The 16,702-nt window shown below is 45.5% G+C and overlaps 1 protein-coding gene across 8 annotated transcripts in view; it reads right to left on the reverse strand.

Moving 5' to 3' along the window:
• The window catches only part of PPP4R1 (protein phosphatase 4 regulatory subunit 1), a 70,585-nt gene that overhangs the window by 12,429 nt on the left and 41,454 nt on the right, over positions 1-16,702 (reverse strand). For 7 of the 8 annotated variants that reach the window (XM_082354037.1, XM_082354035.1, XM_082354036.1 and 4 more), the window contains 5 exons: positions 13,842-14,353; positions 8,868-9,022; positions 7,424-7,519; positions 5,386-5,571; positions 3,655-3,816 (listed from right to left, as the gene is read on the reverse strand). In XM_082354037.1, coding sequence (XP_082210163.1) covers positions 3,655-3,816; positions 5,386-5,571; positions 7,424-7,519; positions 8,868-9,022; positions 13,842-14,353 — 1,111 coding nt within the window. The remainder of the gene's footprint in view (positions 1-3,654; positions 3,817-5,385; positions 5,572-7,423; positions 7,520-8,867; positions 9,023-13,841; positions 14,354-16,702) is intronic. The other variant, XM_082354038.1, reaches the window with a different exon arrangement.

Raw genomic sequence — 16,702 nt, forward strand, 5'->3', positions numbered from 1 at the left:
AAGATGATACAAACAGATGGAGAGATATACCATGTTCTTGGATTGGAAGAATCAACATTGTGAAAATGACTCTACTACCCAAAGCAATGTACAGATTCAATGCAATCCCTATCAAACTACCAACAGCATTTTTCACAGGAGTAGAACAAAAAATTTGACAATTTGTACAGAAACACAAAAGACCCCGAATAGCCAAAGCAATCTTGAGAAGGAAAAACGGAGCTGGAGGAATCAGGCTCCCTGACTTCAGACTATACTACAAAGCCACAGTAATCAAGACAGTATGGTACTTGCACAAAAACAGAAATATAGATCAATGGAACAGGATAGAAAGCCCAGAGATAAACCCACGCACATATGGTCACCTTATCTTTGATAAAGGAGGCAAGAATATACAGTGGAGAAAAGACAGCCTCTTCAGTAAGTGCTGCTGGGAAAACTGGACAGCTACATGTAAAAGAATGAAATTAGAACACTCCCTAACACCATACACAAAAATAAACTCAAAATGGATTAAAGACCTAAATGTAAGGCCAGACACCATCAAACTCTTAGAGGAAAACATAGGCAGAACACTCTATGACATAAATCACAGCAAGATTCTTTCTGACCCACCTCCTAGAGAAATGGAAATAAAAACAAAAATAAACAAATGGGACCTAATGAAACTTAAAAGCTTCTGCACAGCAAAGGAAACCATAAACAGGCGAAAAGACAATCCTCAGAATGGGAGAAAATATTTGCAAATGAAGCAACTGACAAAGGATTAATCTCCAAAACACACAAGCAACTCATGCAGCTCAATATCAAAAAAACAAACAACCCAATCCAAAAATGGGCAGAAGACCTAAAAAGACATTTCTCCAAAGAAGATGTACAGATTGCCAACAAACACATGAAAGAATGCTCAACATCATTAATCATTAGAGAAATGCAAATCAAAACTACAATGAGGGGTTTCCCTGGTGGCGCAGTGGTTAGGAATCCGCCTGCCAATGCAGGGGACACGGGCTCGTGCCCCAGTCCGGGAAGATCCCACATGCCGCGGAGCGGCTAGGCCCGTGAGCCACAACTACTGAGCCTGCACATCTGGAGCCTGTGCTACGCAACGGGAGAGGCCACGACAGTGAGAGGCCCGCGCACCGCGATGAAGAGTGGCCCCCGCTCGCTGCAACTGGAGAAAGCCCTTGCACAGAAGTGAAGACCCAACACAGCCAAAAATAAATATAAATAAATAAATAAATAAATAAATGTATTAAAAAAAAAACAAAACTACAATGAGATATCATCTCACACTGGTCAGAATGGCCACCGTCAAAAAATCTACAAACGATAAATGCTGGAGAGGATGTGGAGAAAAGGGAACCCTCTTGCACTGTTGGTGGGAATGTAAAGTGATACAGCCACTATGGAGAACAGTATGCAGGTTCCTTAAAAAACTAAAAATAGAACTACCATACGACCCAGCAATCCCACTACTGGGCATATACCCTGAGAAAACCATAATTCAAAAAAAGTCATGGGGCTTCCCTGGTGGCGCAGTGGTTGAGAATCTGCCTGCCAATGCAGGGGACACGGGTTCGAGCCCTGGTCTGGGAAGATCCCACATGCCGCGGAGCAGCTGGGCCCGTGAGCCACAATTACTGAGCATGCGCGTCTGGAGCCTGTGCTCCGCAACAAGAGAGGCCGCGACGGTGAGAGGCCCGCGCACCACGATGAAGAGTGGCCCCCGCTTGCCACAACTAGAGAAAGCCCTTGCACAGAAACGAAGACCCAACACAGCCCAAAAAATAAAATAAATAAATAAATAAGTCAGGAGCGCTTTAAAAAAAAAAAAAAAAACTAACCCATGAAGGATTTAAAAAAAAAAAAAAAAAAAAGTCATGTACCAAAATGTTCACTGCAGCTCTTTTTACAAGAGCCAGGACATGGAAGCAACCTAAGTGTCCATCAACAGATGAATGGATAAAGAAGATGTGGCACCTATATACAATGGACTATTACTCAGCCATAAAAAGGAATGAAACTGAGTTATTTGTAGTGAGGTGGATGGACCTAGAGATTGTCATACAGAGTGAAGTAAGAAAGAGAAAAACAAATACCGTATGCTAACACATATATATGGAATCTAAAAAAAAAAAAAAAGTGATCACAAGAACCTAGGGGCAAGACGGGAATAAAGACGCAGACCTACTAGAGAATGGACTTGAGGATATGGGGAGGGGGAAGGGTAAGCTGGGACAAAGTGAGAGAGTGGCATGGACATATATACACTACCAAATGTAAAACAGATAGCTAGTGGGAAGCAGCCGCATAGCACAGGGAGATCAGCTCGGTGCTTGGTGACCACCTAGAGGGGTGAGATAGGGAGGGTGGGAGGGAGGGAGATGCAAGAGGGAAGAGATATGGGGACATATGTATATGTATAACTGATTCACTTTGTTATAAAGAGGAAACTAACACACCATTGTAAAGCAATTATACTCCAGTAAAGATGTTAAAAAACAAACGACAAAAATCAAACGACAGAAATAGATTACATTACACAGAATAAAAAAGTAATTCTAGAGTCCACACTGATACTAAAAAAAAAACTTCCAAAAAGGCAGAGAAAGACAAGGGAAAGGTTATCTTTACAGGAGATAGTAACTAGTAAACACAGAAGGAATTACAAAGAACAGAAAATTAGTATTTTACAACTCACACAGTAACAAGTGATTCAGGCAAGAACCGGGTACAGATGCAGAAATGCAAAAGCACTGGGTGAAGGACTCAGGCAAAGAGCTGTTCAGAGTTTGAAAGAATCGCCCACCGAGGAGTCAATAACCTCGATGGAAAAGTGAGCTGACCCACGGCCAAGGGACCGGACTCAGCATCACCAGGGACCCAAGAGCCAACATTGTGTTATCCCTGATGCAACCCATTCAGAAAAACACCCAGGGACCTAGGTAGAGAGGTAATACTCCTGGCAGACAACACCTGTTTAACCTGAATCTAACTGTGTGACAGCGCTCAGGCAATTTCAAATTGGGGGGCATTCTGCAAAACCACTGGCTTGGCCCCTTCAAAAAGGTCCATGACATTACAGGTGAAAAGTCAGGGAAACTGTCCTAGATTTAAGAGGACTAAAGAGACGTGATATTTAAATTCTATGTGCAATTCCCCACTGGATTCTGAGTCGAGGGGACATTATCCGGACAATTAGAGCAATTTCAATTATGATACTTCTGCACCTCAAACTTTACGACTACAATAGTTCTCCGGGATTAAACAATTTGTAAAGTCAGCGCTGCTCCTGTCAGAGACCAGGGATCCACATCAGAGGGGTGAGGACACACCACAGAAGGCTTAATGTCCATGGAATTTCCTACGTTAGTTCAGTAATGATGAGAAAAAAGGTACAAATGTTTGTAACCATGATCTAATGTCATTTAAAAATGAAATTTAGCGTGATTTTTAAATTAAACACTGAAGTGACACTAGCAAAATTGATCAGAATGGGACTATTTTTTAACCACATGGTACCATCAAACTCATGGCTACATTTGTTACATAGAACATACAGAAACCTATCTTGATGGCAGCATAAAGTCAAAACTTCAACTCTACAGTAGAATTTTAGTGCGTTTTTATACAAAAGAACTTAACAATTACCTTCAGAAAATCATGCAAGTGTTTAAGGACACCTATCCTGACTTCATCGAGGTCTTTTAAAAATCCATTAAAAATTGGAACCAGATCTGCAGCTGTCAACTGATCTCCAAGGATGACTGCAAGTTCGTGGATGGAGAAGGCTAAGGTCCTTCGAACTTTCCACTGCAGAAATAAAGACAACTGCGTGAGTAAGCTGATCACAAAGTCTTGGTACTTTAACTTTTGCACAATGCATGAAGGTTAATTTATTATATCTGAATGTTATTAATCTCAAGTTAAATCAGAATAAAATAGTAATAATAGATACCAAGTTTTAAATGCCTACTTTCTATCAAAAACTGGCAGAAAAATGCAAAATCCCTGCATAGTATATATTATCCCCCTTTCACTTAGGAAGGAAAAAAATGCTTGGAGATCACTGGTGGTGAAGCCTGTGTAGCTCTCGGAGCACTGGATGCCCAATTTCCTGGCGTCCCACACGGCTCGAAGGCTGGCTGGTGTGCCTCTCCCTGCACTGTGCCCCTCCCGACTCCGCACAGACTACCCTGGATTAAAAACAACCACAAAACTCGCTTTAAAGAACTGGCAATTAAAGAGATACAAGATTGGGAAAATCTCTTGCGGGCAGCCCTGGAAAAGAACACCGGAACAGAAATGCGCTCCATTTACAGGAAACTTTATGTCAAAAACATCTTTTTCTTCATGTGACCTTAATTTAAAAAATTTTACTTTGTTATTTAGTTTAAAACTTTACCTGCTGAGAAGCTGTTTAGAACAAAGGCTTCATCCCCACCCCCAAACACAAGAACCTGTTCTTGAGATAAAATGCTGTACTCATGTTCAATGTATCAAGTGGAAGAAGGCAGGATGTTCGGATAAGCCCTGCCCATCCAGAGCCGTCCCCCTCACCAGCAGCCCCGAGAGTCCACAGAATAAAGGTGGAAAGCCACTCGTACAGAGGGTGAAACACTCGCTGGTCATCGGCCATGTGTCCCATGCCCAGTTCCACCCCTGAGGGCTGAGCAGGGATCAGCTTCCCCAGAGGTCGGAGGAGGGACTTAAACTATGTTCCCAAGGGGACGCTCGACTTCCAAGTTGCCGAGCCAACTGAGACACCGAGGGATAACCATTCACAACTCAGTATAAATTAGTCTCAGCAGGTGCCTTCAAATAACTGAGAGAGGAAGGTCGCTGAAGGAAGAGGGACTTGGGTGTATGGAAGCCAGACCCAAGGGCGGGGGGATGAAGTCGGCAAAGCCTGGGAAAACAGCCACAAAAAGCCACAAACGACCGGGGGTCAATGTTTCCCATTTCTTGTTTCTCAAATGGGTGGTGGTGGTGAGCACACGTGTGCACAAACAGGCACGCACACACCCATCAACCTTCTCCCACCCACACTGTGCTGCCCGCCGGGCCCAGACCTCGGCAGCGCCAAAGCAATTGCAGTTCTGCGAAGGTTGAAAAATATCAGGGAGGAAGCATTTATAACACTGTTTCTGGGGTAAAATGAAACCCTATATTCTCAAGAATCAATCTGCACTTGAACTTTAGACAACAGCACCTTTGAGTTAGGAACCTCAGCAGGTCAAACGGGAAGCTAATTCTAGCACTTCAGACAAAAAAGAAGGCAGGCTGCTCAGGTGGAGGGAGGAGCCTGGACCCACGGGGGAGTGCTCTGGTGTCACCAGCAAGCTCTCTGCACGCGAGGGAACGTGGACAGGGCCCCCGCACCTGCATGTCGGAGGCCAGCGTCTCGTAGGTCTCGCGCAGGCAGTGCCAGTTCTGCCGGCCCAGGGTCAGTGCCACGCCCGGCAGGCTGTAGGCGCAGTGCTTGGCGATCTCGGTGTCCACTGTCTGCGCCCGGGAGGGGTCGGTCATGGAGAGATACTGATCCAGCAGGGCCTGGGGCACAACGTCCTAACCAAGAGAGAGTGCAGACTTTGTAAATTAGGCACACTTGCACCTCATATAGTAGTGAAAAACCAATCTCCAAGTTTCAGGTTTCCAATAACTGAAAAGAGATAAGAAAACACGCCAAGGGAGATACATGTATAAATGAATAAAAGCAGCTTCAAGGAGGAAAACAACAAACAAGATCTTAAAACAGACAACAGCTTAGAGGATGATGAGAGCTGCTTACTAAATTTAAGAGATACATTAAAAATAAGCTCAGCACCTTTCAGTGTTGGCAGAGATTGCAGAGTCTGGGGTAACCTACTGAATGAGGCTAAGCTAGCGGATGAGGCTAAGCAGGCCCTCTTCTGCATTGTCACCAACAAGGATCTTAAAACGACAACAACAACCGCCTTTAGATGGAAATTTAGCAATTATCTATAGAAACTTAAAGTGTACATACCTCTAACCACTTGTATAAATGCGAGGACAAGAAGAACATATCTACGATCTTGCTTATGTATGTGAAATCTAGCTTTGGAAGGAGCTACAAAATAAAGGTAAAACTGGCTGCTTTAGGGGAAAAGCAAAATGGGTGCTGGAGGAGAAAAGCTGAGAAGGAAGCTGAATTCTGAACTTTGTAAACGTATTATCTATTTTTTAAAAATAAATTAAAATGGAAATTCATTAAAGGAATGAGACAATCTGTATGCACTGGCTTGAAAAAGCATGTTTTAAAACACTATGGGGCTTCCCTGGTGGCGCAGTGGTTGGGAGTCTGCCTGCCGGTGCGGGGGACGCGGGTTCGAGCCCTGGTCTGGGAGGATCCCACATGCCGCGGAGCAACTGGGCCCGTGAGCCACGACAGCTGAGCCTGCGCGTCTGGAGCCTGTGCTCCGCGGCGGGAGAGGCCGGGATAGTGAGAGGCCCGCGCACCGTGATGGGGAGTGGCCCCCGCTTGCCACAACTGGGGAGGGCCCTCGCGCGGAAGCAAAGACCCAACACAACAAAATAAAAAATTTAAAAAAATAAATTAAAAAAAGGGGGGAGGTTTACAGGGCTAAGGAAAAAAAACAAAAAAAAGAACACTATGAATACCAACTCCATTTTTAAGAAATAGAACAAACAGAAATAAAGGACTCACTCCCTTTGATCTAGGCAATCTACTTATAATAATGCACAGACAGTCCCAGAAGCAAAGCACAGGCATGATCACAATGAACGTGGCTTTACTTGTAATATCACAGCACACCTACACCTGAACGCCCATCCCAGCCCTGCTCACGCGGGGCCACGTGGGTGCTGTGCTGGGGGTGGGGGGGCGGGGTTGGGGGGAGTCTGTGCTCCTGTGCAAAGAGCTCCAAGACACGACTCTTTAAAAAAGAAAAAAGAAAGGCAGGCATCACCACATTCCAACGACCCCACATGTAAAGCCTCTGATTCGAGTCACCCTGCCAGCCGAGAGCACTTTACAGCGGCTCTGGGCCGTACTTCCACGTTCTCCTCTCTGAAGTCAAGCTCTACCTTACAATCCTTGGCAACTCAGGCATGAAGACCCAGGCGTGACGGCCTGGCTCTATCTGTCTTTGAAAGACAAAAGGTGCACGCCGACGCGCTGGCGCGTCCACCTAGGCGCGCTGAGGAAATACAAGAGGACCCATGGTCGCGGTCACCCTGGAGGGGAAGGGGTCACGGGTGTGAAAAGAGAAAGATTTCTGCTTATATTTTACTCGACTGCTTGAATTTTCTTATCAGAAGTATGATATATTAGCCCTCATTTTCAAAACATTATCAGAAGGGCCAAATTTGGTGAGAAATGGGTTTAAAAGTGGACTTAACAACACCCGCACGAAGTAAAGCGTTTTTGGTCACCTACCTGCACTTTAGCTCTCCTTTCCTCATCGGGGCTAAAACCACCACTGGTGCCCGAGTCTGAATCATCATGAATATAGCCAAGGGCGGACTCCATATTCTGTCGGGAGAGAACAGTCACTTAAAGCACTGTCCTGTCTGTGAGCTCCCTTCATTCAAACTATCTTACTAAGTTACTCACCTTTCAAGGCCACCAAAAGATAAGAATACGTACAAATTCTTCATGCTTTTAAACGTTTATAAACAGACCTAAGACCTCATAAGAATTCCCCTGCCTTAAATCAAACTTTGAGAATAGGTTGCTAAATGTATGAAAACAAATTCCAGAACAAATGTAATTAAAAAGTAAATTTAGAAGTAATTTTGAAAAGGTCCCAATATCTAAAATTAGCTATCAATAAAACAGTATTTAGAGGGTGCTTCAGGCAACTGTTGTATGGTATGTCATACACAGTTTTTCTTCTACTATTTCTATTCCTGGCTATTTCTAATTTCACAAATATATTGGGCTGGCCAAAAAGTTCATTCGGGTTTGTCACGCGACGTTACAGGAAAACCCGAACCAACTTTCTGGCCGACCCAATACTTTTTTAACAGCCCCCGCCAACCCCAAAATGAAAACAAAACACCTTCTAAAACTCAGATAAAGTACTGAAATCTCCAATGATGTTAAAGTGGTCAGGGTTTCATTCTGAAGCCCTGGTTTTACGCAAGATTTCTAAGTATACCGGTGTCATCCAACAGAAAACAAGCCAGGAATCCACCGGGGCCCTGGGACCCCCGTGCCCCCATGCGTATGAGGCCCCCCTCCCTGAGCTCAGCGTCCAGGCCGCTCTGCCCCGAGACCACCTGCCTCTGGCCACCAGCATGTGTTCCTTCTCCCGCCGACACACACAAGGGATGAGAACTACGGACACCGCGTGGTGCTGGCTTGGTGGGGGGTCGGGGGGTTTGGGGAGGACGGTGCAGGACACAGGCAGGCGGGCTGGTCACAGTACCCACCCGCACACTCCAGGGTCCAGATAATCCCGCAACGCGGCCTCAAGTCCCGATCTTCCGCTCAGAATACTGCGCTGCTCGCTGCAGTGAAATGGTCCCATCAGAAACAAAGCACCCCTCCAAAAAGAAAAGGGAAGAGTTAATTACTCTTGATAAAGGGCTTTGTCTCCAGTAAGATTATTTCACTGCAGTGAGCCACACCCACACTGAAGCTGCGGAGTGGTCATGTAGACAGTCCCGGGGCTGACTATTAACTCCAAGCTCTGGACATGACACTCATGTCACAGAGACAGGACGTGGTGACGATGACTTTTACTTTATGCAGAAGGGAGACGGAGAAAACCAGCGACAGACAGGACATGGTAACTGGGCCGTGACAAGCACCACGGCTGCCCCGCGAACGGCTCCGGGTCCCCCGGCTCACTGTGCACGCCCTGCGGAGCCCTCACCTCGACGGCCTCGCTCGTCAAAGGCCCGGAGGTGCCGTGGTCAAGTCTGCAGCCAGGGAGCTCATCCTGCGGGGCCCTCCGGGTGGCCTCGCTGACCTCGTCGCAGGCGTCCAGGCTGGAGGCGCGCAGGGCGGCGGCCAGCACGTCCACCTGCGCTGTGGGCGGAACGACAGGCCTGTGAGCACGGGGCCGCGGGTGCCCGGGCTCTCCCTGCGCAGGGTTATGGGATCAATGAGACGCAGTGCTTTTGGGACACTGCCATCGAAAAGCTGGAAAAAACCTCTACTGTGGTCAATCATTAGTTCTCCGCGGGAAAAAGTAGAAAACTAATATGCTTTCATGAGATTAAAAATGTTTACCCACTACTGTACATTATTCTGCGTTAGTATGAAAAGAGAGATGCTATCTAGTCAAATTCAGGGTCAGTGAACTATGTTTCGGGAACGCATGAGCGGGACTGGCGAGGCTTACTTACTAAGCTATCTTAGCAGGAGAGCAGTCACACAGACCCTGCCAACATAAAACAATGGGAATTACAAAGATTTCTGTGGCAGTTACATTTAAACATCTCATATCTCATTCCGGTTTATTTTACTTTTCTCTAATTCTTTTTGAAAGTGAAATTAGTGACTTGTCCCCAACACAGGGATCCCAAACAAGCACTGTCTCACTTGCAGGAAACCAAAATGACAGATAACCAAGCAGCAGCCCTGAAGTCTGGCAAATGGCACTGTCTACGTTTTGAGTTACATCTTCTTTATAAAAGTCATTCAAAGTGAAGATAAAGCATTCTTCCTTCCCCCCGAAATAAATGAGGAAAATTAGCAAAAAGAAATTGTTTAGCATTACTTCAAGTAACAATCCACCTGGATGCTCAAAATATAGGAATTTATAAAGTTTACCTGCAGATTTATTTAGTACAAAGATTAGAAAGTGTGTTCCCACTCTATTTAAAGATTATTAAAAAGCAATCAGCATTTTATTAAGATCACCTATTACTATGCTATAGCATTTATAAAATTCTAGTTAAGTATACAAGGTACCCAGCAAGAGAGACACAAGAAACATACAGGATGATGACCTAACTGAATAGATTAAATTGAAGGTGTCTAATCATGAAAAGTTACTCACGGAAAGCATCCTCATTCTTTTGGGAATTTCAGCTGCAATTTGTACTAATCCTTTACTCACTTCAGCTCCCCTTTTAGAATCCTCCAAGTTTCCACAATGAAATCACAACAGAACGAAAGGAGGCCAACGGGCCGGAACATGCTTTCTGCCCCCGCAGATGCAGGCGGGGGGTGTGAGGGTGGGCTCCCTCATGCATGGTGACCCGTTCCTGGGAAGCCTTTCACGGAACACGCCTCGCACAGGCCACCAGCCCGAGCAAACGACAGCCTACTCCTCGTCTATGTTACTCTCTACCTTTAGGTTTGTACGTTCGCAAAAGTTTCAGTGAGTTACACTGAGGTTACCTCCTTCAAAAGACTGGTACAAAGGTCACGAGGACGACCTCATGCCGACTCACGGGGAGCCCGCGGCCCTGGAGAACCCAGGCTTGCCTGAGACTCAGCGGATGGCTCACAACGGCCAGCGGAAGGAAACTGAAGCACAGGCCTTCGCCACGTCTGCGTTTTCCTCACCATGCGGGCGGAAACCCCAGGATCAGAGCCCACGCGGCCCCTGGTGACTCGCGCTCAGAATCGGGGACAGCCTGGAACCTGGAATTTCCTGCCCCCCCCTGAAGCGCTGGTCTGGCTGAGCTCACCCTTTCCATCTCTGACTCTCGCACACCGTCCTGGAGGTTAGTCACAAGTTCCTAACAACTTCTTGCTTACAATCAATAAACAATATGATTTTTCGGACCACAACTGCCCAGTGGACCCAGTTATTCCACCGGCCCTAACGAAACTGGAGAGAGCTCTGCACTTGCTGGCCTGGCCAGCTCCCCTCTGCAGTCTGTGAACTGGCCACGGCCAATCAAACCGGCATCAGTCACTATTCAGCCATGGCTCAATCCTGAATCAGCCTGGTGATGCCACACGCCAGGGAGTTTGGAAAAGGGGCTCTCTTACACCTTCTTCCCATTTTACTACCTCCCTTTCTGTCCTTCCACGTAAGATCTACTTCTGTTCCACAGCTGAGAAAGGGCTTTCTTTTTCTGACAGGAACATCTCATTCTAGTTCCTGGAAACACTTAAGTTTTTTGATTAGAGACCCACAAAGAAAAAAAAATGAATCTATCAATGCTTCAAAGAAGGTAAGAGTTAAACTGGTAAGACTGTGAAGCAAAGGCTGCCTCAGAGGAAAAAAATCCCAACTCTTGCTCTTGTTCCCCACGACATTCCCACCAAACAGCATGGAAAAGAACAAGGGACCCAGTGGCTCATGAAAGCAGAAACTCGACTCTGAGGGTCCACCTCACCCTGACGTTCCCCCGCCCCCAGTCAAGAATACACACATGCGGCAGAACTAGTTGAGTCCCTGGCCAGAACTTAGTTTCCAACTGGGGTTAATTCTGCCTTTCAAAAAGGTAGACCTTCTGTGACAGACTGTCCACAACCGCAGATTAGAAAAGAAAAAGCACCCACAGTTAAGGTACACCCTTTAAAAACCCAAAACACCTTCTAATAGTATGAAAAGTCAGAAATAGTTACTACAATTAACACGGGTTCAGTTTGCCCTCAGATGCTCAGGAATTCTGCAGCCGAAGCCCTCCCGCCCCCAATCCTGCCCACCGATGTTTTGCTGCAGAACATCTGACACACGAAGTGTGTCACCCTCTGTGCTCTCTGAGGCTGGGATTTCTGTCTGGTCTGCTGCTGGTATATATTCACTGCCTGGAAGAGTAGCTGGCACATAATAGGTGCTCGATAAGTGATGCTGGATGAATCAGTCAATCAATGAATATGTTAAGAAAGTATCAACATTATGGACAGAAAGAACAACATGACAAATTTAAATTGTAACAGGTGTAGGAGCTGAATTAGAAAGAGAACTGATTAAATCATAATATAGTATTACTACTAAAATCTCAATTGCAGCCTGTAAATTTTAAGTCAAACAGTGTTAGTCACCTTCTGAAACACAAAGTCATATCCTGAAACTCATACGTGTCCATGTAGGGTTTTTAAAAAAGCAAACTATACATATTACTTTTAGCTTATTTGTTAAAAAAAAAGAATTTAAAGTAGCTTATTCAATATTTCCATTAATATTTAGTAGGTGTCTACCACGTGTCAGAGAACTGACTAGCAGGTGTGTAAAGGGAGAGCTCCCAGAACGGGCCAAAGGCCAGTTAGGAATCTTTTTTCCATAAAGGTAAGGAGCGTACAAAAAACAAAACACGAGAGTTACTGAAGTTTGATCAACTGAATAAAACTTAAGTTGACAAATGATAATAAAATTTATTTCAACAAAAAGCAGAAACCTGTAAAGACAACATTTATCAAGAGCTGATCACCCCAAGATGTGCACATCTGAGGTGTAATTCTGTCTCCATCCTCCTCATCTGGGGTGGAAGGGAGGGGGCAAAGGCAAGATTCTGATGAAGATTCTAATTTGTCAAACAAAACCAAACCTCAGTATTTGCTACGTCACCAGGTTGTCATAAAATGCAGAATTCTGGGCTCAAGGGGGTAAAAATCAAGGGCAGGAGCCACAATTGAGGAACTCGCGAGAACAGTAAAGCTGTGAGGTTTTCAGGGAAAATAATCCACCACGAGGGATAGAAAATAGGACATTCTATGGAAAACACTCACAAGGAGGAGGAATGAACTACTGGTCCACGAAGAGCGAGCATAAATTGCAGACACAGACTCAGAGGCTCACGGCGCCCGATACTATTCACAGCATTCTGGAAAAGGCGACTTTCTGCCAGTTAAATTAAAGTAACTTTCAACCATCAAGGATATGAATTTGCCTTTAATCAAACAAATCATTTAGTTTTTCTCCAAGTATAAAATTACCATAGGAAATCTTTAAAAATCATGATACGTTAAAGCCAAATAAAGATAACTGCTAATATCACCTCCACGGATGAAATTTTCCAAGTTTAAACACAACAAGGTTTTGTGTGTTTTAGAAGGACACTGAAGGTTTCGCTTTGTCTGCTTTAAAAATAGGTGTTTTGTTAACAGTGAGCAAACTGACAGTTTAGAAATTTTAGCTTCTAGAATGAACAAGGAAAAAAAAAATCCACAAAGTGATAAAGGATCTGAAGACTTGCAGTTTGGGGATTTTTCAAAATTGTTTTTTGTTTTATGGTAACATTCCAGATGTCACTGGTTAGCGTCATCAGTAGGAGCTCTGATGTCGCTGGCATCAGGTTCCTGGCCCCAGACCGTAAACCATCCCCTGGCCCCGGCAGGCAGAGTGGGGTGGCCTGGGACCTCATTCCCACACTCCTATTCCACTGAGTGAGAGCAACTTGTTATTTTTACACACAACAACCTTCAAGGCTGCTGTTCACAATGGCAGAATCTAGGCGACACACGTGTAACCCAATGGAACAAGGTCCAAACTGAGAAACAAAGACACCAGCAGGACCCTCGCAAACGCCCACAGCTCTTAAAACACCACGTTCCATAGGAAGATGACGTATCTTTGTCCACTGCTAACAGACTACAGCCTTTCCGTAAAACACAGCACTGCATCTGCTGTTTATAAAAAGGTTAATGAGATCCAGAGCAGAAGAGTTAAGGCAGGACTCTAGGGTTAAAACTGTAAAAACAGTGAGTGAGTGTGAACAAGTCAGAGAGCGATTTGTGAACCAACACATCTGTACCTGCTACACTGAGGAACACAGTGACGGGCTCAGCTGGAATTTATTTCCTGAAATTCAGACTAATCACATTTATCCAGACAAGAATACATGATGACAATGGTCAAAACAGATTTTTAAAAGGCAATTTTTCTGGGGAAAAAAGTCAGAAAATAACATTTTTTATCAGAATAAAGAACTGACTCCCATACCTTTCACGTCGGGATCGTCAATGTGTGGCTCCAGGTTTTCTATCATCTCTTCCAGTTCCTTTCTGGTGGCCATGGTGATGTTTGCAGAAGCCGGGGAGGTGGCTTCAGGCATTCCCTCCAGCCCCTCGGGGCCGAGTTTGTTCCCAGAGCCCTGCTCCAGCTCCACATCTAGATCTATTTCGGGAAGAGGAGTCCTCCAGAAGTGGAAGGAGTTGTACAACTCCTGATCTAGGGGAGCTGAGTCCTGCGCACTGGAGCCCACCTCCAACCGAGAGGCAGACCTGCAGGTGCCGGGCTTTTTATCATCCTCATTACTAGCTGCCTCCTGATGAGGCTCTGAGGACAAAGGACAAGGTAACGAGCCATCCCCTGGAGGCTTCCTAGGGCTTTCAGCACTGATGTCCGGGTCCGGCGCACCTTCCAGTTTGACGCTGGAATTACTAACAGTGGGGTCTGTAGGAACATCCTCTGGCCTGATCTGTGCATCCTCTGGGACTTCTTCATCTCTGGTCCTTTTGTTTTATTTGGGAAAAAGAAAGTGAAAGTATAAAAATAATTACTGAAAAAAAAAAACAATGGAAGATACTACATAAAGCATTTAGACAAGTATTAAAAATTACAAATTATCCATACAAATTCAGTAGTTTACGTATATTACTGATAATGCTTCTTCTTCCTTCAGTTGTTCTGTGCTCAGAGATGTAAACATCTGTTAAGTCTAGATATTAAAGTATTACGTAATAGTTGGAGGAGATAACATTTAAGAACCCCGGGATTCTATAATACCATGCTAATTTCAATAATAAAAAAACTAAAAATAGTAGGAAGATAAATTCTCATAATGCATTTTAAGCTAAATATATCATAAAAATTATGTGATTTTTAGGATTATAGTATTGCCACTGTGCTCCAATGACATATGGAAAAGCTGAGAATTAAAACCTCCTTGCTTACACAGAAAAGAAAAAAAAAACCCCTCTACACAGCATTAGAAAAGATCCTTATTTACTATCTCGCAAAATATATTAAAGTCCACTTAAGTGTAAATAAAGTTATTTTTATTCCTTCCACACTTTCAGCTCTACTCCCAAAAGTTTCTCCCCCTGCAGCCATGACTTAATTGACAGAGAGGTGGTACAAGCCCTGGGGCCACAGCCCACGGGTCACCGCCATCCACCACCTACGCTGAGGCTCTACGGCAAGTTTTAAAGTTCACCCTCAGAGTTTATCTGACTCAATTACCCTTAACAAACGGGTGCTGAGTACCTACTAGGAGCCAGGGAGCGACACCGGTGGTGAGGGTTCCTACGTGAATGAGAGGCAGCTGCTGCTCCTGAGATTAGCATCAGAGGCAAACGCTTCTGGGGGCGGGGGCAGAGGCGCCAGCTGCAACGAAAGGCTTTCCAGGGAATGACAGGAGCCGTGGGTGGAGCAACCAACACGTGCTTACGAGGCTAAGGGAAAACCGCACTCAGACAGCATACGCAAAGGCAGGAGTGACAGGAGAGGTGCCACACCTTCAGAAAACGGGATGAGTTTACGATGGCTCAGAGAGGGAACCGATGGAAAAGTCGGCGGAGCCACTGCACCTCCGGAACGTACCCTAGGGTACAGAAGACAAGGCAGGGGTGAAGAGAGTTACATTTTGAGATGCGTTCTTTCAGAAAGGCCACCCAGAAGCAGGACAAGAGGTGCGCCCGGCGGCAGGGAGTGCAGCAGAGCAGGTGAGGAGTAGCAGGGATGCCCTTCTGAACAGGGTGGCATGTCGGGGCTACAGAAGATGGAAACACACTCAAATGACGCCAACGCCAACACGACTGCTCACTTCCCGCTCGCGGGGCATGAGAAGCAAAGGGAGGAACCTGTGAAGATTTCCAGATTTCTGGCCTGAGCGACTGAACAGGTGCTCGTGGCACCGACTGCAAGTGAAAAACACCAGGGCACTTTGAGGAGGGGGTTTCAGTCTGGATGGGCTGAGTCGGGATCTACATAGAATTCCAGGTGGTGACGTCGCCGGGAAACTGGTCAGAGCCCAGACAGACTGGAGGGCGCCTCAGAAGGACTGGCCTGCATATGTGTCACGACAGTCGTGCAGAGTGACAAAGAGCACGGCATTCCTCCTGTCCAAGAGGATGCTTCCGACGAGCATTCTTCAGGCTCAGAGACAAAGGCCAGAAGAGACGAAGAACTGAAGACACAGGAGACTGATGGAATCACTGATAAAGCAACGTCTTTCTGAGAAGGAAGACTAGGGGCTCGAGAACACAGGTGGACAGATTAAATAGGTGAAGAGACAGCTCTTTCTAAGAAACATGAAAGGGAAGTGAGGATGGATATGTAGGTAAATTTGTCAGGTGAGGGTGGGGTGCTCCCTTGAAACATGGGCCCTTAAATATACACAGTGAAAGACATTAAACAGGAGGCTCACCCGGCCTGTGCCCTGGAAGGTGACGTCACCACCAACGTGACACCCGAGTTACAGAGCCACCGTATGTACTCTCAGGAGATCCCCAACTTCCTGGATCGCACTTTATCTCACAGTAATGTTCACGCTGTTTTCAGAAACGAATTTTTTTAAAAACACGTGATTATTTAAAAAATATTTTTTTTAGATACAGCTAAAAATATTTAATACCTCATCTGAAAACACACCACACAGTGACAGCATTTAAAATTCTGTTGTTCCTCCACCATTCTTATGATCATAAAATACATAACATGCACACATAAACTGCGAGAACGCGAGTCTCACCAGCACTGGCGCTGCAGATGCCACGTTTACTCCTTAGTCATAACATGAGGGGCTGGCCTCGATGTCTGCAGCATCCCTTCCCTCTCCAGAACAGTCCGGAAGCAAGTGC

The sequence above is a fragment of the Balaenoptera borealis genome (genome assembly GCF_965194805.1).
Source record: "Balaenoptera borealis genome assembly, chromosome: 14".
Classification (NCBI taxonomy): domain Eukaryota; kingdom Metazoa; phylum Chordata; class Mammalia; order Artiodactyla; family Balaenopteridae; genus Balaenoptera; species Balaenoptera borealis.